At 41.5% G+C, this 25,868-nt stretch overlaps 1 protein-coding gene across 1 annotated transcript in view; it reads right to left on the reverse strand.

Annotated features, from left to right (window-relative positions):
• LOC101733452 (cytokine receptor common subunit beta) overlaps nucleotides 1-25,868 on the reverse strand; it is a 57,271-nt gene that overhangs the window by 9,272 nt on the left and 22,131 nt on the right. Inside the window, exons 2-8 of the mRNA XM_012953012.3 lie at nucleotides 13,393-13,417; nucleotides 10,641-10,766; nucleotides 8,643-8,778; nucleotides 7,615-7,757; nucleotides 6,438-6,592; nucleotides 2,262-2,409; nucleotides 948-1,083 (exon numbers count right to left, since the gene is read on the reverse strand). Coding sequence (XP_012808466.1) covers nucleotides 948-1,083; nucleotides 2,262-2,409; nucleotides 6,438-6,592; nucleotides 7,615-7,757; nucleotides 8,643-8,778; nucleotides 10,641-10,719 — 797 coding nt within the window. The 5' untranslated portion in view covers nucleotides 10,720-10,766; nucleotides 13,393-13,417. The remainder of the gene's footprint in view (nucleotides 1-947; nucleotides 1,084-2,261; nucleotides 2,410-6,437; nucleotides 6,593-7,614; nucleotides 7,758-8,642; nucleotides 8,779-10,640; nucleotides 10,767-13,392; nucleotides 13,418-25,868) is intronic.

Consider the following 25,868-nt stretch of genomic DNA (forward strand, 5'->3'; position numbering starts at 1 on the left):
TTGGACATTTTCTTTAGAAAACTAGAAAGCCCAGTGGAAGACATTTATGGAGGGTTTAGTTTCCCTTTGATATCTACATAAAGATGCCTTTTTGAATGGATTATACATTTTGGCGTTGTCCCTGGTTTGCTTTTTCACCCACCCGTAGGTCAGTGTTTTCCCCAAACTGAGTAGTCTGACCCCCCTGAGTTCTTTGTACCCAACCCTACTTTGTACTTTGGTGAATCATTCTTCTACATGCCCCTTCATTATTCACAACATATCTCATTAGTAGTGATGAGCGAATCTGTTCCGTTTCGCTTCGCCGAAAAATTCGCGAATCTTTAAAAATATCCGCGAAACGGCGAAAAATTCACGAAACGGCGAAAATGTTGTGCGACAAAAAAAATTTGTCGCCTGCGGCTATTATTTTGTCACGCGGCTATTGTTTCGTCGCCCGCAGCTATTATTTTGTCGCGTGGCTATTATTTCGTCACCCGCGGCTATTGTTTCGTCGCCCGCGGCTATTATTTCGTCACGCGGCTATTGTTTCGTCGCACGACAATTGTTTCGTCGCGCGTGGCTATTATTTTGTCGCGCGCCTATTCTTTTGACGCCCTCGACAATTTTTTTTTACGCCAGCGACAATTTTTGGACGTGCAGCGAATTTTTCCGCGGCGAATTTTTTCATCCGTTTCGCGCAACAATCCACCAATGGCGAAACGCGGAAATTCGCGTGAATCCATGCCTGCCGAAACATTTCGCCCATCACTACTCATTAGAAATAAAAATAGTCTGTTATCTAAAGAAGATAAGTCTGCTATTTCTAATGAGATATGTTGTGACTAATGAAGGGGCATGTAGAAGAATGAATTACATCCTAATACAAGCCTGCCCTTTCGTGATGTTTATCCGAGTACAATGAGTTGCCAGAAACTATTGTACATCCCCTGTAGACCACAACATACTCATCAGACTTGTTGAGCTGCTTGTAGAATAGTTTGAAGGCCACCAAATCGGCTACTTCCACTCTCAACTCCCAGACACATAGTACTTGCCCAACTAAGTGCATGCAGCGCAGGTTTTGGGGTTTGGCTTCGTCTTCTGGGGAGAAAATAAAGAAGTTAAATGAATGTGTGTATTATTGATCCAAGCAGGCTTCATTTCCATACTTTGGCACTACTCCTTATTCACTATAAGGAAAGGGTCACACAGTTATTAGGCCATTAGCACTTATGGAAACTAACACATATTGTAGTGTCACCCACTGTGACCTACAGCCCTTACTGTATATTTGCCTATTTGTGTCTGTTAGTTACCCTCCCATATAGATTGTAAGCTCTACGGGGCAGGGACCTCCATCCTCTTGTGTCTTTGACGCTTATCTTATTGCAACTATATCTTTTGTTTATTTGTATTTATTGTTATACTTTGTATTTATCTATTATTATCTTAATAACACCCTGTTTGTATTAATATATTCTACTGTAAAGCGCTGCGTACATAAGTAGCGCTTTATAAATAAAGATATACATACATACATACATATACATACATACATTAGACATGGCCTATATGAAGAAACCTGCTCTGATAAGGAGCAAAGCTCAGCTTGGCAAATGTCTGTCCTGACTTAAAGTGGGCATGCATCCACCCATATAATAGTGTAAAACTGCTCTTTTCCAATTCTATATCAGTTTTAGTTTTCATGATGTTAGCAGTTGTTCACTGCTAATATAATGAATGTTTAACAAGTGCACCCCCTGATATTCTGTACATGAACAACAAAAGCTTAATTTACTTATGCAGGAAGGGTCTCCTGATGTTTCTCTGCTTATTACTATTACTTAGAATACAGCAATATACTCTTTTGAAGGATGTATAATTTCCAACATATATATATATATATATTTTTCCTTTAATATAAGTATATATTAACTCATTTTCTTACTCGTGAGCCACAGTCAAATGTAAAAAGACTTGGAGAGCAACACAAGCATCATAAAAGTTCATGGAGGAGCCAAATAAGGGCTGTGATTGGCTATTAGGGGCCTCTATGCACAATATCAGCTTACAGGGGCTTTATTTGGTAGGAAATCTTGTTTTTATTCAACCAAAACTTGCCCCCAAGTCAGGAATTCAAAAATAACTCCCTGGTTTGGGGGCACTGAGAGCAACATCCAAGGGGTTGGGGAGCAACATGTTGCCCTGAGCCACTGGTTGGGGATCACTGTTCTAAAGCATCACTGGAATTCCTGCCACCTCCTTGCATAGTTACTTACCCGCCTGTTTAGGTTCAAGCACAACCTCCGAGCTCCAGTTACTCCAATGGCCATTAATATATTTTACTCTCATTTTGGCAACATGTAATACTCCTGGCTCTGGTTTAAAAACACCCCATGAATCGATGCACTCGCCAACCGATGATTTCTATAATAACAAAAGAAATATATAAGAAGAGCATTATTTCTATCCATCGTCACAATCGACAAGTTCACATTGGCTTTTGCAGCTGCCAAGTGGCATTGAGCTCACTGTCGTTTAGAGAATGGCCTACTAATGTTCCAACGGCTTCAAAATAAACAATTTTACCATAATTAAAGATGAAAGAAAGATAAAGTCACTGTGGGCCAAGTTTTTAGGCTTTCCCCAGTGAATCTATTCATCTCCAACACTGGGGGGGAGCTCCTCTCCTCTTCGGATAGTTGCACCAATATTTATGTCCCAGAATTCACGCTGAGCTTTGATATCGCAAACTGGTGCATTTGTTAAAGAAGACGAACCATGCTCCGAGGTGGGAGGTAAGTGACCACAATCAGTAGGGTGCCCAATAATTTGTTACCCCCAATGATTTTTTTTTCTTCTTCTTTAATACAATTGATGTGGGGTCTGTCCAGAATTGCTGGGCGTGGCTAACCAGGGTAATAAGGGGTGTGGCTAATCAGGTGTGTCGGGTTTGGGTGGATTGCAGTAGCTCTTGGCATGCTTGAGTGGATTGGTGGTGGGGCAGGGCTAACCAAGGTAATAAGGGGTGTGGCTAATCAGGTGTGTCGGATTTATGATGGATTGCGGTAGCTCTTGGCATGCTTGAGTGGATTGATGGCGGGGATAACCAGGGTAATAAGGGGTGTGGCTAATCAGGTGTGTTGGGTTTGGGTGGATTGCAGTAGCTCTTGGCATGCTTGACTGGATTGGTGGCCTTGCCTAAATTGTATATATATATTTAATTTTAGATATTTTATTATTATTTATATTATATATTTACTTTTTAAATATATATATTTTTCTATGTATTGTATTTAATTGTACTTACTGTTACTGATCATTTTTTTTATATTTATTTTTAAATATTTTTTTGAAAGTTATAAACTGAAATGGTTATTTTACCCCATAAACAATGGTTTGTTACTACTTTATTTTTCCCTAATCAAATAGTAACACACTGGATTCAATTATATCATTCTTCATATTTTATATTCTCTGAATATCTGCATTTGTATTGTGTGTGGGTGTTGCCATATCAGTTATGCTGCAAATGGAAAATAAATAAATGATATATATATATATATATGAAACAGTGGGCCAAATGATTATATCAGTGTTTACCAAGCAATAACCTTTGAAAGGATAATCAGGCATCCGTTGCCTTTGTTTTCCGCTCAGTAAGGCAAGATATATAAAAGCATCACATCCCATAATGTTCCTCTTATTATTCTTGCTGTATGGGCGAAACAACTATACAGTATGTGATATCATTTGGGAGGGTGGTTTATCTAATGTAGCTTTTAGTTTTTAGATTTCCCAACATAATTACCCACAGAGTGAAGGCTGCTCCCTCTGCTCCCATTCCAAGTTATCTAACCTGTTCCTTGTAGCTTCACTCTATCTATTTATTTAGCAACAACGAATATATTCATTTATTTTCTACTTGTCACAGTGCTGTTTGTGCCCTTTGTGGTTTGGCAGAGAAGCCCTGATCTTTAACACTTCAGCCCAGCCAACCAGAATGTAGAGTGCAGCCGCAACTATGCCCCTCTATGGCTCCTTCCCCAACTGACTTGATTTTACAGTGCAACAGCATTGCCATGACATAGGCAGTATCATCTCCTTTATATCTACTCCTTAATAAACACTCTGCCATAGAACTCTTTTTGGTTGAAAATGGTGCAGCCAATTTAGTAACCATAGATTAACCATAATTTATTTAGCACACATAATAAACATTAGATTAGGACTTGTCCAACTGGACCCCCACAAATAGCTGCTGAAGACTTCTCTCCGCCCTATAGAGGCAACTCCTGTGCCCCTTAACTGTGCTCCCCTCCATCAGTACCCATAATAAAGGGAGGAGGGTGGGTGGTTGGGGACAGAAAAAGGTAAAATGGTGGTCTTTCCCCTCTATTTTAAACACTAAACTACATGAAGTATACCTGACTGTTCTGCCAACCTGACTGTCCCTTCTCAATCTGTCAGTTCTAATGCTAATGGACTACTGGAGCACAAATATGGCAGCCCCCTCATGGAGGAACATGGGGGATCAAAGAGGTAAAAATGGACAAATGCGTGTATGGCAAAATTATAAATAGGTTGCAAAGACTACTGAATTTGCTTCATTTACAAGAATTTATCTCTTTAGGTGTAAAGCACAACTGCCTCACCAACTTCACCCCAGTTCATTTGGGGGGATTGTACATTTTACCACTATAAAGAAAATGTATTTAACTGCATTTCCCAGGAGACTGACAGGAATAACTTGCTTCTTAGTGAACTTTCCAGCCACGGTGACCCCAGAATCTATGGCCGGCATGGTTGGAGGGGTGTTGGTGCAAAATGCCAATAACCTGGACAAGGTGCAGAAAGTGTCAGCTCCAAGCTAACCCGCGCCGTGGGATTGTAGGTTTAACCCTTTCTTCTCAAGTGCTGGAGGCTGAAAGCTGACGATCCCATGCACAATATTACTACAAATTATATTTTTTATTAAGATCTCAATTCCTGTCTGTTTAAATGTTTGCGTTCCCTATAATTAGATCCAGCGAAACCTTGTACCAACTTGCTTCCTCTGTTGGAAACGAGGAATGACATTTTAGTGTATTTAAAACCTAATTCCTCTTCCCTATCGACGAGTCCCCAAAGCCCAAATGATGTCTGGGTAATTAAAATGTTCGACAATTATATCTTTGCCAAGTTCTTTTTTTTTTTAAGCTGAGATGTATGCAGCCCCTTTCATCATTCATTTTTATTTCCTTTAGTACAAGAACATTGTATTCGCACAAGCACATAATAGCGCGAGTATGCAAACACCCATTTGTTTATTCCAATATCATTACCCGGGAAGGAACGCAAATGGGCATGTAGCAGACTGGCGGCAATGCTGCCACAAGGTACAATGTAATTGCTGTTCAATTTAGACATATTCTGTTATGCCCCCAGTCCATGGACAATGGAATACAACAAGTTTTTGATCTAAACTGATGTTTTTTTGTTCTCAAATTTTAATATGCATATAGTTTGCATTTAGCTTTGGATTATGCAACATCTTTTGTGGAGGATTCTGGTTTTTGCTAAATTGAAGCTTATGGATTGGGTGGTTACCTAGTATAGGGGATATAAAGGATCAACTTTCCCTGGAACTAGGGGTAGATAGAAAAGGAATGTGTTGTGGGTGCAACAATGGGGGGGGGGGTGCAAGGCTTCTGTTGCCTATCTCTAGTTCCTGGTCAGTGGCCTGTGGGTGGGGGTATTTCCTATTGGTCCATGTGTAGTTAACCAGTTTCTATGTAAAGGGGAGGGAACATGGGCTTGGCTTCTTTTTCGACTCCTCCATAGCAGGAGGTGGATCTACCAGAGGAACATTAGTGACTAGTTACATAGGGTTGAAAAAAGACCAGAGTCCATCAAGTTCAACCCATCCAAGTAAACCCAGCACACACAACCCACACCTACCAATCTATACACTCACATACATAAACTATATATACAACCCTAAGATAAACCCTCACTGAAGCTGTTGTACCATTATCCTGTTAATAAGAACCAGATTGAAAGACTAGTGTCCTGTCATAGTTCACCCCAGTGGGAGGTTTTCACTGAAAGGGAACTATATTACTATGGTGTTGATCCAGTTGGTGGGATTGGGTTATCTGGTACAGAAGAGCAAAGCTAAGTAGGGGAGTCATTTTAGTGTTATTTGGAGGGGGCAGGTGGCCATGTACAGGGGCCCAAATGGTTAAAACATCAGCCAGGGGCATTTAGTTCCTTCATTTGTATCCATTGTGGGCTACATGGAGGTGAGAATTGAAGACTTTGGTTATTGTAATTGGCTTCTCATCAACGTTCTATACAGTATATGGCAAACTCAATCTGGGAGTTCCTTGCCCATTAGGGGGTGATAGTATTTGTCAAACGTCAGGCCAATGGTCGGTTGTTTCATTACTTTCATTATGTTGTACAGATCTTACCTCCCAGGCTTCTGAGATCTTCTTGTGTCGGCTTTCGCACTGTGAAATGTTCTGTGTTTGATTTTCTAGAGCAGAATTTGCTTCTGACCAGAGAAGGAAATACCTGTCCTCACTGCTGTATATTATGGGTGCGGGATGCTCTAGGAGACCAGTGTCTGTGAACAGAAAGGATATCTTTAATGGAACCTCACAGATATTCCATTTTACGACTGTATATTTGCATTTTAATGGAATAGTCTGGTATATTGGTACAATCCTGCTATTGTTACATGGTGAGGGGACATCTCTAGCATGCTAAAGTGATATGCACTATATGAACATCTGGTGGACATCACTATAATGTGGTGCAATAGATACACAACCAGAGTTTTTACTAAGGCCACGGACCCACAAAGTGGTTCAGTCGCTCGCGATACATTTCTGCTATGGTGGGCGACTAACCGCCCCAAAAGGCCTTTCCACCGGCAACAATAGGAGCCGCCAGTAGAAAGGCCATCGCCTCGCTTTGTTATTCCGAAGTTGCGTGAAGTTTCCTTCAGCAGACTACTTCGGGTGACTTGGAAAAACCAAGGCGTTTTGAAGGGCTTTCCACCAACGACTCCTATTGTTGCTGTTGGAAAGGCATTTCTGAGCATTAGTCGGCCATGATATAGCAGAGATTTATCGCGGGAACCTAAAGGTACCCATACACGGGCCAATTCTAGCTGCCGATATAGGTCCCTTAGACCGATTCGGCAGCTAATCGGCCCGTTTATGGGCACTACCGACGGGCCTGCCCTGAAATCATGCAGATATTGATCGCCCCAGGTTAACAAAATCAACGAGCCGATGTGGTCTCCGAACCAACTTTGCCCATACCCGTCGTTATAATTCAATCAAATTAGCCTGGATTCTCCCGATATCGCCCACCCGTAGGTGGGGGATATCGGGAGAAGAGCCGCCCGCTTGGTGATGTCGCCAAGTGTGCGGATCTGAAGGTGTATGGGCACCTTAAGGCTCTCAACAGTTTTTTATGCAATTTCCCCCCAACTGTTTTTATATGTCCTATGAACATAGTTACAAAGAGTCCATCAAGGTCAACCCTTCCAAGTAACCCACAACTTGCTTGTGTGTTTAACAGTTAATATGATAGCGAAACGGGACAGGTTTGCTCATCACTAAGAGTGAATAATCTTACCTTTGTCTGTCAAATTAAGTTGTATTTCCAGACTGCGATCAGGTAATAACGCATACTCTTCGCATAACAGGTAATAAAAATAGCTCCTGGAAAAGTAGCATGTCCATGTGAGGTTGGTCTGTGTGGGGGACTGGCAGGGAGTGCTGCAGGTAAAAGGGACATTGTGTAAGTGCCAAGAATAGTTAGTGATCTTCTAGATATATAAAAAATGAGATTAACAAAGTTGTGCTTGTTTTTTTCACCAGTCTGGCAGTAAAAATTATACTCGATAACAATGTTATTAAGAGGAAGTTAACATAAAAATATAGGAGGGGCGGTATTTCCCCGAACGCAGGGCTGTGATTGGCTAGCTGCCTCCTATTCTGATTGTTAAAAGTATCATTGAGACACACACACATTGAAACACAGACAGGGACCAAGATGAACGGGAGACCAAAGGTTTTTGACTTACTGTATATACTCGAGTATAAGCCTAGTTTTTCAGCACCCAAAATGTGCTGAAAAAGTCTCCCTCGGCTTATACTCGAGTATGGGTCCCTCCATACTAACACCCTCTGTCCTTTATGTGCGAATTAGGCCACCCACAACCAGACCCTCCAGTGCCCTGTCCTGCTCCCAAATTCTTTTCATCTACCATCCTCACCTGTCCCATTCTGCAATAGACATTGCACTTTATAATCTTTATAAACTACATATAGTTTTGAAGGATTTTAACTCTTTGTATTTTAGCTTGGTTACTGATTGAGCTAAGGGGGGTAGTACTCTTAAGGTATCATTGTTGATACCATATTGTTTTTGTTGACCCTCTTCTCCACTTTCAGGACTAGTTTACTGTTTTTCTTTGAAATAAATATTTAAAAACACATATATATATATATATATATACCCCACTGATGCCTCATTTAATGTTATTTTATTGGTATTTATTTTGATTATTGAAACTTAGCAGTAGCGGCTGCATTTCCCACCCTATAGGCTTATACACGAGTCATTAAGTTTTTCCAGTTTACTTAGGTAAAATTAGGTACCTCGGCTTATATTCAGCTATACTCGAGTATAAAGTCACATTGAAAAGATGCGCGTAGGGTCGGTCGGCAGTCCAAGTACAGTTGACCAATGAGAAATAATTATTAAAACAATTTAAACTGTCCAGCACTTTGGAACCTGGGGGAAAGAAATTGCACAGTTACATTTATTAATGGACTCTAATGTGTCAGCATTGACCTGCTGTCATAAAGGGATGGACAAAAGATCAAATGCTTCACATGGGAAAATTAAAAGGGCAGGTCATTCTCTTGTTGAATAGGGATTTTACCTAACATGTTTTTTTTGGCCATTGTTTTAATTGCAAAAATAATTTTTTCATTATGTTGTTAGCTAAAATGGGCAAACATTGAGGTTGGAGCAACTCCATGTTTAGTCCTTGCGAGGCAGATAATTAAAATACCTGTATAAATCCCCCTCCCTCTTTGTTATGATGATTTTGTTAGTAGGAGACTAGTGATGAGCGAATTTTTTCGCCAGGCATGGATTCGCAGCGAATTTCCGCATTTAGTCATTGGCGAATTGTTTCGTGAATCGTCCATGAAAATTCGCAGCAGAAATATTTGCAACGCAGACATTTTTTTTTGCCGCGCGTCAAATTGGGTGTGCCCGCGTCAAAAATGAACGTGGTCACGTCAAAAAGCGTGGGCAACAAAAAAAATTATACTCAGGCGACAAAAAATAGACGCAAGCGACAAAAGAGACGTGGGCGACTAAAAAAATCGTGTAACTAATGTGTTTCTCGAATTTTTCGCCATTTCGTGAATTTTCTTGCTGCAAATTTTATGGCGAAGCAAACCGGGACAGATTCACTCATCACTACAGAAGACATTACGCAGTGGGATAATCTGGGCACTGGTAACCTAATTATCGACCTCGCAAGGACCAACCATGGAGTAGATTCAATGCCTGCTCCTGTTTCACTCAGGAATAATAATAATAATCATTTATTGTTAACTAAAATAGGCAAACATTGAGGTTGGAGCTACTCCATGTTTGGTCCTTGCGAGGCAGATAATTACCTGCATAAATCGCCCTCCCTCTTTGTTATGATGATTTTGTTAGCAGGAGACATTATGCAGTGGGATAATCTGTGCACTGGTAACCTAATTATCAACCTCGCAAGGACCAAACATGGAGTAGATTCAATGTCTGCTCCTGTTTCACTCAGGAATAATAATAATAATAATTTTTTGTTAGCTAAAATGGGCAAACATTGAGGTTGGAGCTACTCCATGTTTAGTGCTTGCGAGGCAGATAATTAGAAAACCTGTATAAACCCCCCTCCCTCTTTGTTATGATGATTTTGTTAGCAGGATTCATTACGCAGTGGGATAATCTGTGCACTGGTAAACTAATTATCAACCTCGCAAGGACCAAACATGGAGTAGATTCAATGTCTGCTCCTGTTTCACTCAGGAATAATAATAATAATTTTTGTTAGCTAAAATGGGCAAACATTGAGGTTGGAGCTACTCCATGTTTAGTCCTTGCGAGGCAGATAATTACAATACCTGTATAAATCCCCCTCCCTCTTTGTTATGATGATTTTGTTAGCAGGATTCATTACGCAGTGGGATAATCTGTGCACTGGTAACCTAATTATCGACCTCGCAAGGACAAACATGGAATAGATTCAATGTCTACTCACTCAGAAATAATAATAATAAAATAAAAATACAGTTATTACCCTGTAAGGATAGATTCTCAGTCTTCCCTAATGATACTAATACAATCTATCTTCCAATGGCCAAAACAAGGGATGGCATAGCAAATTGGTTTTCATACATAAGATGTTTCGGTACAGTTGGGTGCAAAGGAGGCTGCCCTTGGCCCAATGCATAGAGAATGTTACAAACTCAATAATGCACCACTGATGAGATGCAAGGAACATGTATTGACACAAGTAACTGTTACACACATTCTGAGTTTGTAAATGAGACCTACGTGAGAGACACACATTACTAAGAGAGCACCCACACCTTGAACCGGTATAACTGCAGAGAGGAGGAACGCGGCGGCACAACAGAGCATCACAAACATACGTTCCATGGTTTCCATCACTGTAGAACAGCAGCTCGTACATTACAGCCCCATCGGCACCGAAGCTTAAATGCATTAAGGAGAGAAGAAACATTAGAAATTGTTTGTAGTCAGTCACACAAAACCAGTAGATTTTGGCCAGAAAATTGTACAAAGTGGCCTTTAGACTTTATATATGTAGTGTAGGTGGCACCTGGGGACTAAATCTTTGGTAGGAGGGGAGGAGAGCACTGTTTATTCTCCACCTTCTTTTAAGATTTCAAGCCCCTTCTCCTTAGATGAGGCAACAGTTACATTAGTGTCCTTCATATACATTATAATGTCAACACTGTATAGTGGTCACTTCTCTCACCCAGGCATGTTTAAAGGAATACAGTCATGGGAAAACATGATTGTGCCTCAATCAAGTGACCTGTGCTCTGATAAACTTCAGTCACACTTTACTGCTGCGCTGCAAGTTGGAGTGATATCCCCCCCCCCTCCCAGGAGCTGATCAGCAGAACAATGGGAAGGGAGCAAGATAGCAGCTCCCAGTAGGTATCAGAATAGCACTCAATAGTAAGAAATCCAAGTCTGGCTTGGGACTCCTCCAGTTACATGGGAGTAGGAGAAACAATAGGTTAGCTGAAAGCAGTTCTAATGTGTAGCGCTGGCTTCTTCTGAAAGCTCAGACTCAGGCACACTTTACTGCTGCGCTGCAAGTTGGAGTGATATCCCCCCCCTCCCAGCAGCCGATCAGCAGAACAATGGGAAGGGAGCAAGATAGCAGCTCCCAGTAGGTATCAGAATAGCACTCAATAGTAAGAAATCCAAGTCCAGCTTGGGACTCCTCCAGTTACATGGGAGTAGGAGAAACAATAGGTTAGCTGAAAGCAGTTCTAATGTGTAGCGCTGGCTGAAAGCTCAGACTCAGGCACAAGGCACTGAGATGGCACCTACACACCAATATTACAGCTACAAATACATTTGGTGGTTCAAGAATAAAATGTTAAATGGCAGAGTGAATTATTTGCTATGCAAACAGTGTCATTTAAAAATAAAAAGTACCCCATGAAAATATCAGACATGGTGGCACCAGAATATAACAATGTAACAGAAAATGCACACACTTAATTAGTTGGGCCACACTTAATTGCCCATTGTCCTGAAGACAAGTGAGTAAATATGTTGTCTCCCAGGGCTTTTGGGCACAAACTGATAGTCCCAAAGGTCACTCTGTCAGAACTAGGGATGTAGCGAACATCGGCAAAAATGTTCGCGGACCCGTTCGCGGACTTTCGGCAAAACTCGCGAATATTCGCAAACTTTGCGAACCCCATAGACTTCAATGGGAAGGCGAACTTTAAAACCTAGAAAAGCCATTTCTGGCCAGAAAACTGATTTTAAAGTTGTTTAAAGGGTGCCACAACCTGGACAGTGGCATGCAGGAGGGGGATCAAGCAAAAATTTCTCTGAAAAATACTTTGTAAAAAAAACGCCAAAAAAAACGCAAAAAAAAACGCCAAAAAATAACGCCCAAAAAAATGCCAAAAAAAACGCCAAAAAATAAGGCAAAAAAAAAAACGCAAGCTATTCCTATGTATACGCAAAGGCGAAAAATCGAAGCGGAAAAACGCGGCGGAAAAAACCGAGGCGAAAAAACGCGGCGCAAAAAAAAAACGCGGCGAACCCAAAATGGCGAACATCACCAAAAGTTCGCGAATTTGCGGACTTGCGAACACCCGATGTTCGCGCGAATTAGTTCACCAGCGAACAGTTCGCTACATCTCTAGTCAGAACAAACATAAGCACGGATAGAAGCCTACAGATGGAGCACTGTCTGTAATTCAAGCAATTTGTCAGGAAATCACCATCAACATTTATCACTTTCTCTGCATTGCATGGGATACATTTCATTAAGTTGAAATTTAAGATACAAAACAACGCAACTCCAACAAGTGCGGCCATTCCAAAAAAGCGTTACCAAATGAATTAGAAGAAGGCAAATACTTCACTCCCCACCAGTTACCAATTCATCCTCACAAGTCCTAACAGTCCTGCCTGGACTCAATAGAGGTCACTCCCTGAATCAATATGGCCATCAAGACAATCAAACCATTTTTGCACTTTACCAATGAAGAATTAAGGCTCACAAAACACCTTGTCCTTCAGCCAGAGGAGAAGCACCTTAACCTGGGGGTTGCAGAGAAACACCGGTAACAGGCTGTTTCCATTGAATGTAGTTGCATGGATTGTGGTTCTTCTCCACCAGTGTTTGTATTTGCTACATGTGCCATAAGCGTAAAGAAGAAGGTATTTATTTTATCCCAAAAGAATCCATCTTACCTTGAGCCAGCCTAATCTATTGGATACACAGAAACACAGAATCTGTTTCTATTGGATAGCTGCAAATACATCTCTGAGACTGTTCTTAGTGATATCCTGAGAAATCATTTGGTATAATTATAACAAGTGTCTGTGCTGTATTTCATCAGAAGGATATCCTAGTATCGCAGATAGTTACCCAGCCTTTGCTTGTTACTATTACAGCTGTCTCAGCGAGACAAGGGAAGTAACCGAGTTAGTAAACTCTCAGCCCTACTTGTTGCATGTAAGATAGCTGCACTCACGGCAAAAAATTATTCACTTTGGTAATGTGAAACAGAGCCTGGAACTTAATAAAACATTATAATAGATACATAAAGTACTCACGGTGAGACAGGTCTTGATACGTCGCCTGTTGGGAAAAAAAAACAAAATATAAAGTGATTAGGATGCAGTCTAATATACACACGGTCGAGAGACCTCTGGTGGTGAGAAGGAAAATGATACAATGTGGGCTGAAAAGCAAATAAAGGAACAAGACACAGTTAATCCAAACTATAGACTAAAATCATAGGGCAAAACAATATGTCCTGTGAACCATAGAGTAGGCAACATGTAATGTTCTGAACTAAAACCTAAATAACTATATGACTAGAAATACATTTTTTTTTTTAATAAATTGATCTTACTGTACCAGCCCAGAGGATCAGCAGACCTACAATAATAATGTTCCAGGCCCTAACAGTTGTCCCCAGCAATTCCCTATCTTCTAATATTGTTTGGCAACCTTTGGGGTGTCATTGACTCTGCACATGCTCAGTGTGCTCTGGGCTACTGTTGAGAAGCTAAGCTTAGTCAAAACAATAACATCAAAACAATAACAGAAAGGGGGATTACATATGTCTTAGAATATAATGTCTCAGGGCTGAAAAGTAATACAGTTTGTAGTCTGTTCTGTCATGTAATGTGTTACTAAATTAATTACTAATCAGTCTTATATTAAGAATGTTATTCTTAATCTATATATATATATATATGTAGTTTATATACATATTATATAGTATATTGTGAGCTGATCCCTGTTCCGTTTCGCTTCGCCGAAAAATTCGCGAATCTTTCAAAAGATCCGCGAAACAGCGAAAATGTTGTGCGACAATAAAAATTGTCGCCCGTGGCTATTATTTTGTCACGCGGCTATTGTTTCGTCGCCCGCGGCTATTATTTTGTCACGCGGCTATTATTTCGTCGCCAGCGGCTATTATTTCGTCGCCCGCGGCTATTCTTTTGACGCCCGTGACTATTCTTTTTTGACGCCGGCGAAAATTTTTGGACGTGTGGCGAATTTTTCCGAGGCAACATTTTTCATCCGCTTCGCGAAACAATCCGCCAATGGAGAAACGTGGAAATTCGCCACGAATCCATGCCTGGCGAAACATTTCGCCCATCACTAGCTGTGAAGATGAAGGAGATGGGGAGATACATGAGGTATCATCAAAGTACCCTTCGCAGTGCATTTTATAGTAGGATCATTGATTCCATAGGATTATGTACACGTTGGGAAGTGAGTAAATGCTTAAAAAAATACCATAATTCTTCTTTTAGTTTATATTTTATGTACACTGGGGTTCATTTGGAGGGGATGAACTTGATGGACTTTTTAACCCAAACTTTGTAACCATCTCAGTGAAGGCCTTGGCTAGACTGGGAGACCATAAAAATCTCTTGGTAAGGATGCCACATCTAGCCCTCGATCCTTCAGTCCATATCTACATATTCCCCAAGTTGTCTAAAGCGTATGTATGATTTCTATTTGTACAGCCGTCAATGGCATAGAACAGTGCTGTCCAACTTCTGCGGTGCCGAGGGCCGGAATTTCTCTCGCATACATGGTGGAGGGCCGCTAATGGAAGACAGTTTTGGCCACTCCTCCATTTTAAACCACACCCACTTCAAACCACACCCATTTTGTCACAATGGTCGCTGCAGGGATATCAACCATCATTCATATGTTAAAGAATGATATTATGTCATATTAAGACACACCCTTAAATCGATATGCCGCCTCCTCCTCCCCTGTGGATAGCACAGCAACCCCCAGCATATAATTACACACCTTAGGGACCATTTAATGGCTATTTCCAACTGCTAACAAACTCCCAGACCAAACCCCTGCCAGGTTCACCTCCCACAGGCAGCATAGGGTAGGCAGAATATGGCACACACAGGCAGCATTCTGCCTGCCCTATGCTGCCTATGTGCCATACTCTGCCTACCCTATGCTGCCTATACACAGGCAGCATAGGCCAGGCAGTACATACAATGTCTGAGGTGTGAATAGGTGAACAATGTGAGTGATTACAGCCTGAGCCTGAGGTGTGAACACTGCAGGGGGTGAACAATGCAGAGATTAAAAGGTGTGAACAACACAGGGGATTACATTTTTAAACAATACGGAGGGTTTACAGCCTGAATCTGAGGTGATAACTATGCATGGGGCCAGTTAAGGTTAGTACTGATACCATTTAAAGCTTACACAAAGTTAAGCCATCAAAGCAGCCAGACAGGTGGGGGGGCCACACAGAGGGGGGTCGAGGGCCGCATGCGGCCCGCGGGCCGCCAGTTGGACAGCACTGGATAGAACATGGGATTATCAGATGGATGAGTATAATTCCATATTATTAGAGAGGAACTAATAAATATTAATCTGTAGTTATAGCAACAGTAGACGAGTTCTTAAGAAGTCACTAGGTTGGTTTCTAATTATTACTAAAAATAGAAGACCTTACCCTGGAAGAGAGTGTCTCTTTCTTGGCGTTTCATGTGTATAGAACTACGTGTTCAGTGCCCATAAAAGTAGGGGTGACAAAAACACCCCATAAAGCCGAGTCCTAAACAGTCACATTTGATTTTACAGAAGATTTTGATTTATAGAGTAATATAAATTTGCTGTCCAACCGGTTTACAGGAATGTCAGGCTGGCGTACGAATCTCAGTGATACCTGGAACAGCTGCTGAATTTCTCAAGAAATATGACATATAATAATATTTACCTTAAAGAGCAACTCATACAACCTTTTGAGTTTCAGCCAGGGCTCATCTGAGCATCGCCTGTTCATTTCCTATAATGTCAAGTGTCCTTCACTTCTCATCAAATCAAGAACCTAGCCGTCACTTCTGCCCATCTTTTCACTTCTACACAAATAAAATAAGTAGGAGATGGATATAATGCAATATTTTCTATACTACTCAGCTTTAGTCTGACTTCTTTTATCTCGTATCTAGTAATTACTGAACGCACAACGGTTTTGCGCCAGAGTTCATGTCCGGAAAAGTTGTAAATGAAATAGAAATCCTTTAGTATTTTTTTATTTTAGGTGAAAGTTAAGGCACCAGAGGGCACATAGAAATTACATTTTTAGGAGATTATCTCATGCTTGGCCAATGGGAAATGCTTCAAATTGCCCACACCACTTAGGTGGTGGGCATCTGTTGGATATAAATATAAATATATATGTGTATGATCCTCCATCCCATCCATGCATTCTCCACACGTATAAGCTCATATTACCTATGGCTAGACATTGTCACCATAGGGGTTACTGACAACATGGAAGGCAGGCAGGGTACAAAAAAAACATATTTTGCACTTTGCACTCTGCCTTCATGCTGGTATAGGTATCTGTGCTGAATGCAGAGACCTACAGCCCCCCCCCCCCTCCCCATGAATACAGAGGAAGTCTCTAAGAGATACAAATTGTTCCTTTAGGATCTGTGATTCCTACATGTAGGTGGTTGTCATCTTCAAGAACTAAATCCACACTACTACTCCTTGGTCCAATAAGGCTCCTCTAAGATGTCCTGTCTAACTTATTCCTTCTATGACAGAAACTGCTATCCACTGCCATTCCCTCATTCACAGGATCCCTGTTCCCCCGATTCTGTAAGGATGCTGATCTCCTTAGGGTCCAAAGATTGACACTGCACTCCATGCTCCCAGCACATCCCTGTAACTAGGTGGAGACCAAACATGAAGAGTCAAGCTCTCCCTACCATTAAAGAACCTATGGATGGCAACTAGTCACAGCATCCCTGGGTCAGTTGGAGAAACATCCTTCCTATAGGGCATATGTAAAATAACCAGGACTTCTTGAGCAGTATGGGACATTAACACCTTGGGAGCCCTACATTGGGATATTACACACATTCCACCATGGACCCATGATATTATTAAGCACCAGTGCTTACTTTATTAAGATAACAGATATTTTGCCCGTGTTTATATATTAATACAATAACTTTATGATAATATAAATAAGATGTATAACCATGCAACACTAGAAATGTGTATTGTGTATGAGAAGAGGAAGGAAGTTATGCTAATGTTTGTATACGGCTTGTACTTCTCTGTTCTTTGGATTGCGTTTCTAAAATAAATTCTGGATGTCAGCTTTTCCTCCCAAGCCCAACTACATCCTGTACTAATTCCTCTTATTTCATAAACGTTCTGTGCTATTTCTTTGAGCAAGCAGATACTTTGGGAGTGCTGTGTTTTTTTGTTTCTGCTAGCAGCTACTTCCCAGGGCTTGGAGCTTTGGAAGTAAAGCAACCCCAACTTTCCTTCAAAGGTTTCTTTGGTGTGGCCCTTTTCTTTCACATCCTAGACCTAGCACAACAGCAGGTTAAAACCTCAAGGATCAGGATAATAAACCCATATGCACAAGCCTAGTTTCTAGGTTTCTCTCTCCTGGAAATACAGAAGATGATGGGTCACATCTGGGGGCTCAAGTGGAATGAAATGAAAAAATCAGCCGCCCTTCTGTATAAGATTAAGCAAGAGTTCACGGTGGTCAACTTCACCAACATGGCTTCCCAAGTCTTTACTCATAGGTAGTGATGAGCGAATCTGTCCCGTTTCGCTTCGCCAAAAAATTCGCGAATCTTTCAAAAGATTAGCGAAATGGCGGAGAATTCGCGAAACGGCGAAAATGTCGCACGCCATTAAAAAATTGTCGCCCACGGCTATTATTTTGTCGCATGGCTATTATTTAGTCGCCCCCAGCTATTATTTTGTCCCGCGGCTATTATTTCGTCGCCCGCGGCAAATTTTTTCATCCGTTTCGCGAAACAATCCGCCAATGGCGAAACGCGGAAATTCGCCGCAAACCCATGCCTGGCGAAACATTTCGCCCATCACTACTCATAGGTTAAGAATCCTTGGTTTACAGTTACAGCACACATGCTCAAGAGTACATAGGTAACCAGATCGGATACAACAGACTAACAAGTCAAGTAGTAAAAGTTTGCATCAGTTTTAGTAACTCATAGAAACAAGAAAACACTGATGATCTTGTTTTACTGCACTGACTTATTTTATTTTAATAGCATTGATGTGATTTGCTGTTCTGGCTCGGACTCTCATTGGTCAGGGCCAGGACCTAGTGACTCAGACGTTCATTGACCAGGGCCAGGACCTACTTAAGAGTCTTGACAGTAAATACACAGGCATCTTAAGATATTGGGTTGTTTATCATATCATACGCAAGCCTGGAAAGACTTTTGGAGGGAAAGTGACTGTTTAGAAAGAGGCTGCTGTGAAGCACAAAGTAGATAAAAGAGACTGAGCAAAGCGGGGAGTAGATAGACTGCTGTGGGGAGAGACAACGATACAGAGAAAAGCTGCTGAAAATGTCAGGAACCCTGGATGAATCCAGTCAGGCGTGGCATTGGATACACTGTTTAATCTGTTTGTGTCTTGGGCCCATCACCTCTGCTACACCTTGGTCAACAGTGGTCATAGTCTGTCTAGGTTCTGCAGTCCAGTCAATGACTGATGTGAATTTGCATTACTTTAGTGATTCAAACCTTTGACTGACTCAAGCTCTTGGGGCTTCTAAACCTTTTGTACCACCTTTCCATGCATCTTTATACAACACACAGGAAAAACTTGATTTATCATAGCTGTCCCTGCTCTTCTCAGGTTTGTAAAGCCTCTCCTCCCTGGCACCCTTCCTAACTCAGTAACTCTCTCACAGCCCATAGACTTAAACCATATCTAACTAGGGATGCAATGAATCCCAGATTCGGTTTGGAATACGGCCGAATCCTGGCTTTTTTATAAGGATTTGGTTTCTGCCAAATCCGCGGTCCCGGTCGCATCCCTATATCAAACCAAATCTCACCCATTATTTGTAGACTGCAGAGAAAGTGGACATCAGCCAGCCCTATCATTCTTTATCCAAAAAAAAAAGAAAATGTGAATTAGGAAGAAAACTTGGTTGTTCGGGAATCAAGCTATAATTAAGCTACAATTAAATTTAAATTACTCTCTTTCACAATGACTATATTGCTGAGAGAGCATCCAGTAATAGCCATGAGTCATTTGTTAGAAGTCATTATATGAGTGATGTACGCTAAAATCGACTGGAGTTTAATCATCAGAATTGAGGATTGGAAAATAAAACAAATAGAGGGGTGCCAGCAGTGGGTTTGTAGACAACCTGACTTCCTCCAATACAGTTCCAACCCCTGTTTAAAGTACATGTATAATGCATCTTATATGACCACACCATTATTATCCTAGTGACGATGTCGTAGTACAATGAGGCACAGATATATCAAATGAGCCCCATCTGGCTAATGGTGAACTTTAACCTGGAGAAAGGGTGGGAGCTCACAAGTATTGTGAGGGTATCATAATGCTGGGGCTGAGGTTGGCCAAGTATTGTGAGGGTATCATAATGCTGGAGCTGAGGTTGGCCAAGTATTGTGAGGGTATCATAATGCTGGGGCTGAGGTTGGCAAAGTATTGTGAGGGTATCATAATGCTGGGGCTGAGGTTGGCCAAGTATTGTGAGGGTATCATAATGTTGGGGCTGAGGTTGGCCAAGTATTGTGAGGGTATCATAATGCTGGGGCTGAGGTTGGCCAAGTATTGTGAGGGTATCATAATGCTGAGGCTGAGGTTGGCCAAGTATTGTGAGGGTATCATAATGCTGGGGCTGAGGTTGGCCAAGTATTGTGAGGGTATCATAATGCTGGGGCTGAGGTTGGCCAAGTATTGTGAGGGTATCATAATGCTGGGGCTGAGGTTGGCCAAGTATTGTGAGGGTATCATAATGTTGGGGCTGAGGTTGGCCAAGTATTGTGAGGGTATCATAATGCTGGGGCTGAGGTTGGCCAAGTATTGTGAGGGTATCATAATGCTGAGGCTGAGGTTGGCCAAGTATTGTGAGGGTATCATAATGCTGGGGCTGAGGTTGGCCAAGTATTGTGAGGGTATCATAATGCTGGGGCTGAGGTTGGCCAAGTATTGTGAGGGTATCATAATGCTGGGGCTGAGGTTGGCCAAGTATTGTGAGGGTATCATAATGCTGGAGCTGAGGTTGGCCAAGTATTGTGAGGGTATCATAATGCTGGGGCTGTGGTTGTCACATAGGATTTAATGGCAGAAAGGAACCTGTTGGTCCATGTAGAGTGCCCAATAAATCATTCATTCTCGTTTTATCCCATGAGTGGGACTATGACATCCATTTCTCTTAGAATGTAGGGGGGATCCTTACCATTTCAAGCCTTGACCTACTAAATAATGTGGGGGTGCATCACAAAATGTCCTCTAAAGAGGTGTGTGTTTATGTTACCCTTCTGTCAGGGCTGGTAGAGAGGGCCTATGTGTCTTTAATATAGACTTTTATAGTTCTTTGCCTGTACTAATATTCTATTAATGCTACTTATGGGCCAATAGTCTAATAAACACATAAATATTACTCCCTTACTGACTATATTAGAACATTAGTCAGTGGCCAGTGATATGGAGCCTAATGACCACCTTAATATCACTCTTCCAATAACTGAATTGGAGCAATCTGTAACGGCCAACTAAGCCTACATTCTGTCGGATATAGTTAATTCACTATCAATACAAATACTCCATCAATAAGGGCAAATCGTTAGACATCAGCGCTGATGCACAACTGTTGTACGGAATTTGACTTTTAGACCCAGCTCTAGCAACCCCTCATAATGGGGCTAATCGCTCTATGATACAGCGATGATGATGATGGAACAGATAATATTGTGACGTGAGGTCAATGTATCTACAAACAGAGGGCTTATTAAGGCTGGCAGTCACCATTTGTAATATTGACCAGTCTGGCAAATATGTAATCTATATGCTTAATTCTCTTTGCTTATTTATCACGTATGTAACAGATGGCTTGTGCCTACAGACGCAGTCTTGGCGTTATCTAATTACACGCTAATTATAGTGTCACTCTGGCGTCTAGTTAATGCATAGACACATATTTGTATAGAAGTTGGAGCCTATTTATAAAGCTGTGTATTTGTCATAAGGGCTCAGGGTCATGAAGTGGAAGGCAGGGTGCGAAGATGACAAAATGGACTCTGCACTCTGTGTTATTGCATTAAAGGGAAACTATACCCTTAGAATGAAACTCAATCAACAGATAGTTCATTTCATATTAAGGCATCTGTTTTGTAAAACTGGTTTGTAAAAATTGTCTATAAGCCTATTACATAGTAACATAGTAAGTTAGGTTGAAAAAAGACATACGTTCAACCTTAATGCCTATATATAACCTGCCTCACTGCTAGTTTATTTATATTATATTATTGTTATTATATTATTTATTTCTAAGTATTTATTAGCAATTTATAAATGTATTATTAAATATACTTATTTCAGGAATCAATTATTTTCACATTATATTGATCATTCTTAATTAATTCAATAATAATATATTTAGAAGTATTATTTTTCCCCAGTGCAATCACTAATTTTCGCTGCCTTTATTTCACTTTCCAGGTGGCGATAAAAATTGCAAACAATTTTGTCTATATGTGGCGACAATTCTGGCGATAATCTTTAGTAAACCTTTGTGAGTCGGGTTGCCACCTCTCCCGGCTTTCTTAGCTGGGCAGGGGAGGTAGTGACGTCACGGGAGGTGGGGCTGTGATGTCACAGGGCGGAGCTATTATATGGCGATCACCGATTAGCTCATTGCTCTGTTATGGAGTGCAGTTTGGTTTTCCTAATTAACCAGGGCAGCCCTTCCGACAACTGTCCTGTCCGGGTCAAAACCGCACAGGTGGCAACCCTACTTTTGAGTGGTCTTATAAATTCTATTTTATATTTTAATGTGTAAGAATTGGTAGGCTGGCCAGTCACTAATTGATTGTAAAATTTGTGTTATATTGAGTAAACAGTATTTGAATTCTACACACATAATAGGGATTTCAGCAATATGAACAACTAAGTAAAAACATTGAGTTGAACTTTGCTTAAAAAACAAATCCCAATGGGTCACTCTCTCTATCCAGACTCTTGAATAGTCGAAGGGTTAAGGTCGGCAGCTACAATCGGCCCGTGTATTGGCAGAAACAAGGGGCCTGCCCGACCAATATCTGGCTTGAAATCGATCAGATATGGATTGGCTCATTAAAACATTCAGTCGGATCGGGGGCCCCATTGGCTCGTTGATGCGGTCCCCGAACCGACTGTCCCATTAACGCGAATATAATTTGAATTAGCCTACATGCTCCCCGATATCGCCCACCCGTAGGTGGGGATATCAGGTGAAGATCCGCTCGCTTGGCGCCAAGCGAACAAATCTTAACGTGTATGGGGACCTTTAGTCGGAGGAAAGCCGCTATATTGTATACAGCCTTAAACATAAAAGTTAAGTCCTATATATATGTAAAGTGCTGAGCAAATGAGAGATATAAGTGTAATTTTCATACAAGAAGCAGCTCAGTGGAGTTCGGGGGGGGGGGGGGTTATTTTAGAGAAAGCAGAATCATTGCACAAGGAGCCCTGCCTGGAGCTCTGTGTTGGGAGGCTCACAAGTAATAACAGAAAGGCGCTATTATACTGAAAGAGTATCGGAAGTTAAGAACTTATTTTCAAACTGTGGCAACTTTAGCTAAAGCGGTTATTAATGGTATGAGTGACAATACAAAGCCAGTGGTGCTCCCACGGGTTTCCTGCAGGGTCCGGTTGGTTTAATGTTGATTAGTGATATGAGATACACTCACCTAAAGGATTATTAGGAACACCTTACTAATACCCTTCTCTGACCTCTGGCATCAACAAGGCATTTTCGCCCACAGGACTGCCGCATACTGAGTAACATACACAGTAACTGAGCAGATTGTGAAATATATGCATTGAAGCAACTGCCATGTGATTGGTTGATTAGATAATTGCATTAATGAGAAATTGAACAGGTGTTCCTAATGAACCTTTAGGTGAGTGTATATTGAAGGAAAGGTCTGGCTTTTTCAAGATGACACAAAACAGGTCATTTACACAAGCATGGAGGGCACATAGTGATGCAATTCATTAAGGATCATGGGTTCAGCGGTTGCTAATTCTGATGAATGGAGCACAACGGTGCTTATTAATGATGTGGAGCAGCGACTCTACCCACCACTTTGTGCCCCAAGAGACCCAGTGTGGGAATTTCTAGTTTAATAGATTGTACTTCTATGGATAATAAGCAAGCAGTGGGGAAATCAAATGATAAAGTTATGAAAGGTTCAAAGACCCAAAGCAGAAGGGAACAGTGGTATAATAATAACGGAAGCAGATCCACCTCGGCTTCCTCTATACAGGGGGCACCAGAGGGGTAAGTGGTTGCCCCCAGATGTAAAATCAAGGGTAAGTCATGATTCATGGGCATGTTGAGTGATATTTGATTTTGAGGGGAGCCCAGATAATTTTTGTATAGTAGTTTGTATAGTTATTTCACTGGAATAAAACCAACTTTTGCTCCTAAAAGTTTAATTTTCCTCACTTTTTTTCACTTCCTTGAATCTAAATATGCTGATCAGAAAATCCTGCACTACACTGATAGCTGGGATCTGATCTAGAGTCCTGCACGGAACCAATTTTTGAAAACCGGAGCTGACCCGCGGCTCGCAACCGGGGGCCCCCAGAATAGAACGAGGAAGGAGTTGAGGGTACGGGGCCATGACAAGGATAGGAAAAAGGCCCAGGAAAGTGTTCGGAGCTAGGGAGTATGGGTAATGTTGTCCTGTGGGGGATTGGCTAAAGTGAGGAAAGAATGAGATAGGCGGGGAGGAGCATAGGGGAAGGTGGCCATTTTGCCTTAACAAGCTCCCACCCTCCCGAGGGTTCCAGAGCCAAAGGAGAAACAGGCGGAAGGTTAGGCCTGAGGCTAGGGATTGCAGCCATAGGTCGGTGGTAAATGGGGCAGTGGGGGTTAGAGAAAGGGGGGTTTTAACCTCAAGGAACTGATTGCGGTGGGGGCAGGTACAGCTTCCACAAAGCAGCCTTCAGCGGCTTATTGTTATTATGTTATCAAGAGATTAAGATATATTATTTAATTTCATTAATGTGTTATTGTTAAATGGGGCTGTGTGTAATAATGGCAAATTTTATACTGTTGCAAATAAACGGGCTGCGGCCTTTTCTATCCACAAAGGTTGTCGTGTGAGTGTATTGGGCAGGGGTAATAAAGGTAAAAGGGTAAGTGTAATGGGTTGATATAGAGGGCTACAAATTTGACGCTGCCCTTGTCATGCAAATCTGACCTGCAACATGCGTTTTTACCCACTTGGACCTGCCACCCAACCCGCAACTGCCTTATCCGCCACCCAATCTGTGACCCACTGACCACCATTGAACAGGAAGTGCTGTTGCTGCAAACCAGAAGTGACATCATCAGATGTGGGTGGTAGTAGAATTTTTTTTTTAAATAAATAATATAATATAAGATAAAAAATATAGATAAGACCCATGACCCGCAGACCTACATCTATACCTGCATTTGAAAATCATACTTGCAGGGTACTCACTTTTTTTGCAGGTACTCGACTATCTGCAGAACTCTAATGTGATCAGCTACTGCCCTGGTTGTACTATAAAACCCACTGGAAACCCTTTAGCCTATAGGACATCCAATGGAAATGGAAACTTTAGGAGCAAAAATGGGAATGTAAGTGAAGATTAGTGATGAGCGAAAATGTTGTGCGGCAAAAAAAATTGTCACCCACAGCTTTTATTTTGTCGCCCGCGGCTATTCTTTTGTCGCCCACGGCTATTATTTTGTCGCACGGCTATTATTTCGTCACCTGCGGCTATTATTTTGTCGCCTGCGGCTATTATTTTGTCGCCCGTGGCTATTATTTCATCGAACGAATATTATTTTGTCGCCCGCGGCTATTATTTAGTTGCACGGCTATTATTTAGTTGCCCGGCTATTCTTTTGACGCCCGCGACTATTCTTTTTTGACGCTGGTGACAATTTTTGGACATGCGGCAAATTTTTCCGCTGCAACTTTTTCAGCCGTTTTGCGAAACAATCCTCCAATGGCGAAACACAGAAATTCGCCGTGAATCCATGCCTGGTGAAACATTTCGCCCATCACTAGTGAAGATACTGAGAGATATAAATGAGAGAGCTAGGGGCAGAATTGCAGTGGCCCTTGTTTCTGATATTCTCAGACTCTCTTTCATCAGGTATGGTACCTAGGGATTGGAAGAAGGCGAATGTCATTCCCATATTTAAAAAGGGAGTAAGATCTCAGCCTGGCAATTATAGGCCTGTAAGTTTGACATTCGTGGTGGGCAAGTTATTTGAAGGCTTGTTAAGGGATCACATACAAAATTATGTAGTGGAGAATGGCATTATGAGCAGTAATCAGCATGGCTTTATGAAGGACAGGTCATGTCAGACCAATTTAATTGCTTTTTATGATGAGGTAAGTAAGAAGCTGGACAGTGGGGATGCAGTAGATATAATCTATTTGGATTTTGCGAAAGCATTTGATACCATTCCCCACAAACGACTGCTTTCTAAGCTAAGGTCTATTGGTCTTAGTGA

This window comes from Xenopus tropicalis, chromosome 3 (assembly GCF_000004195.4).
Source record: "Xenopus tropicalis strain Nigerian chromosome 3, UCB_Xtro_10.0, whole genome shotgun sequence".
NCBI classification, from domain to species: Eukaryota; Metazoa; Chordata; class Amphibia; order Anura; family Pipidae; genus Xenopus; species Xenopus tropicalis.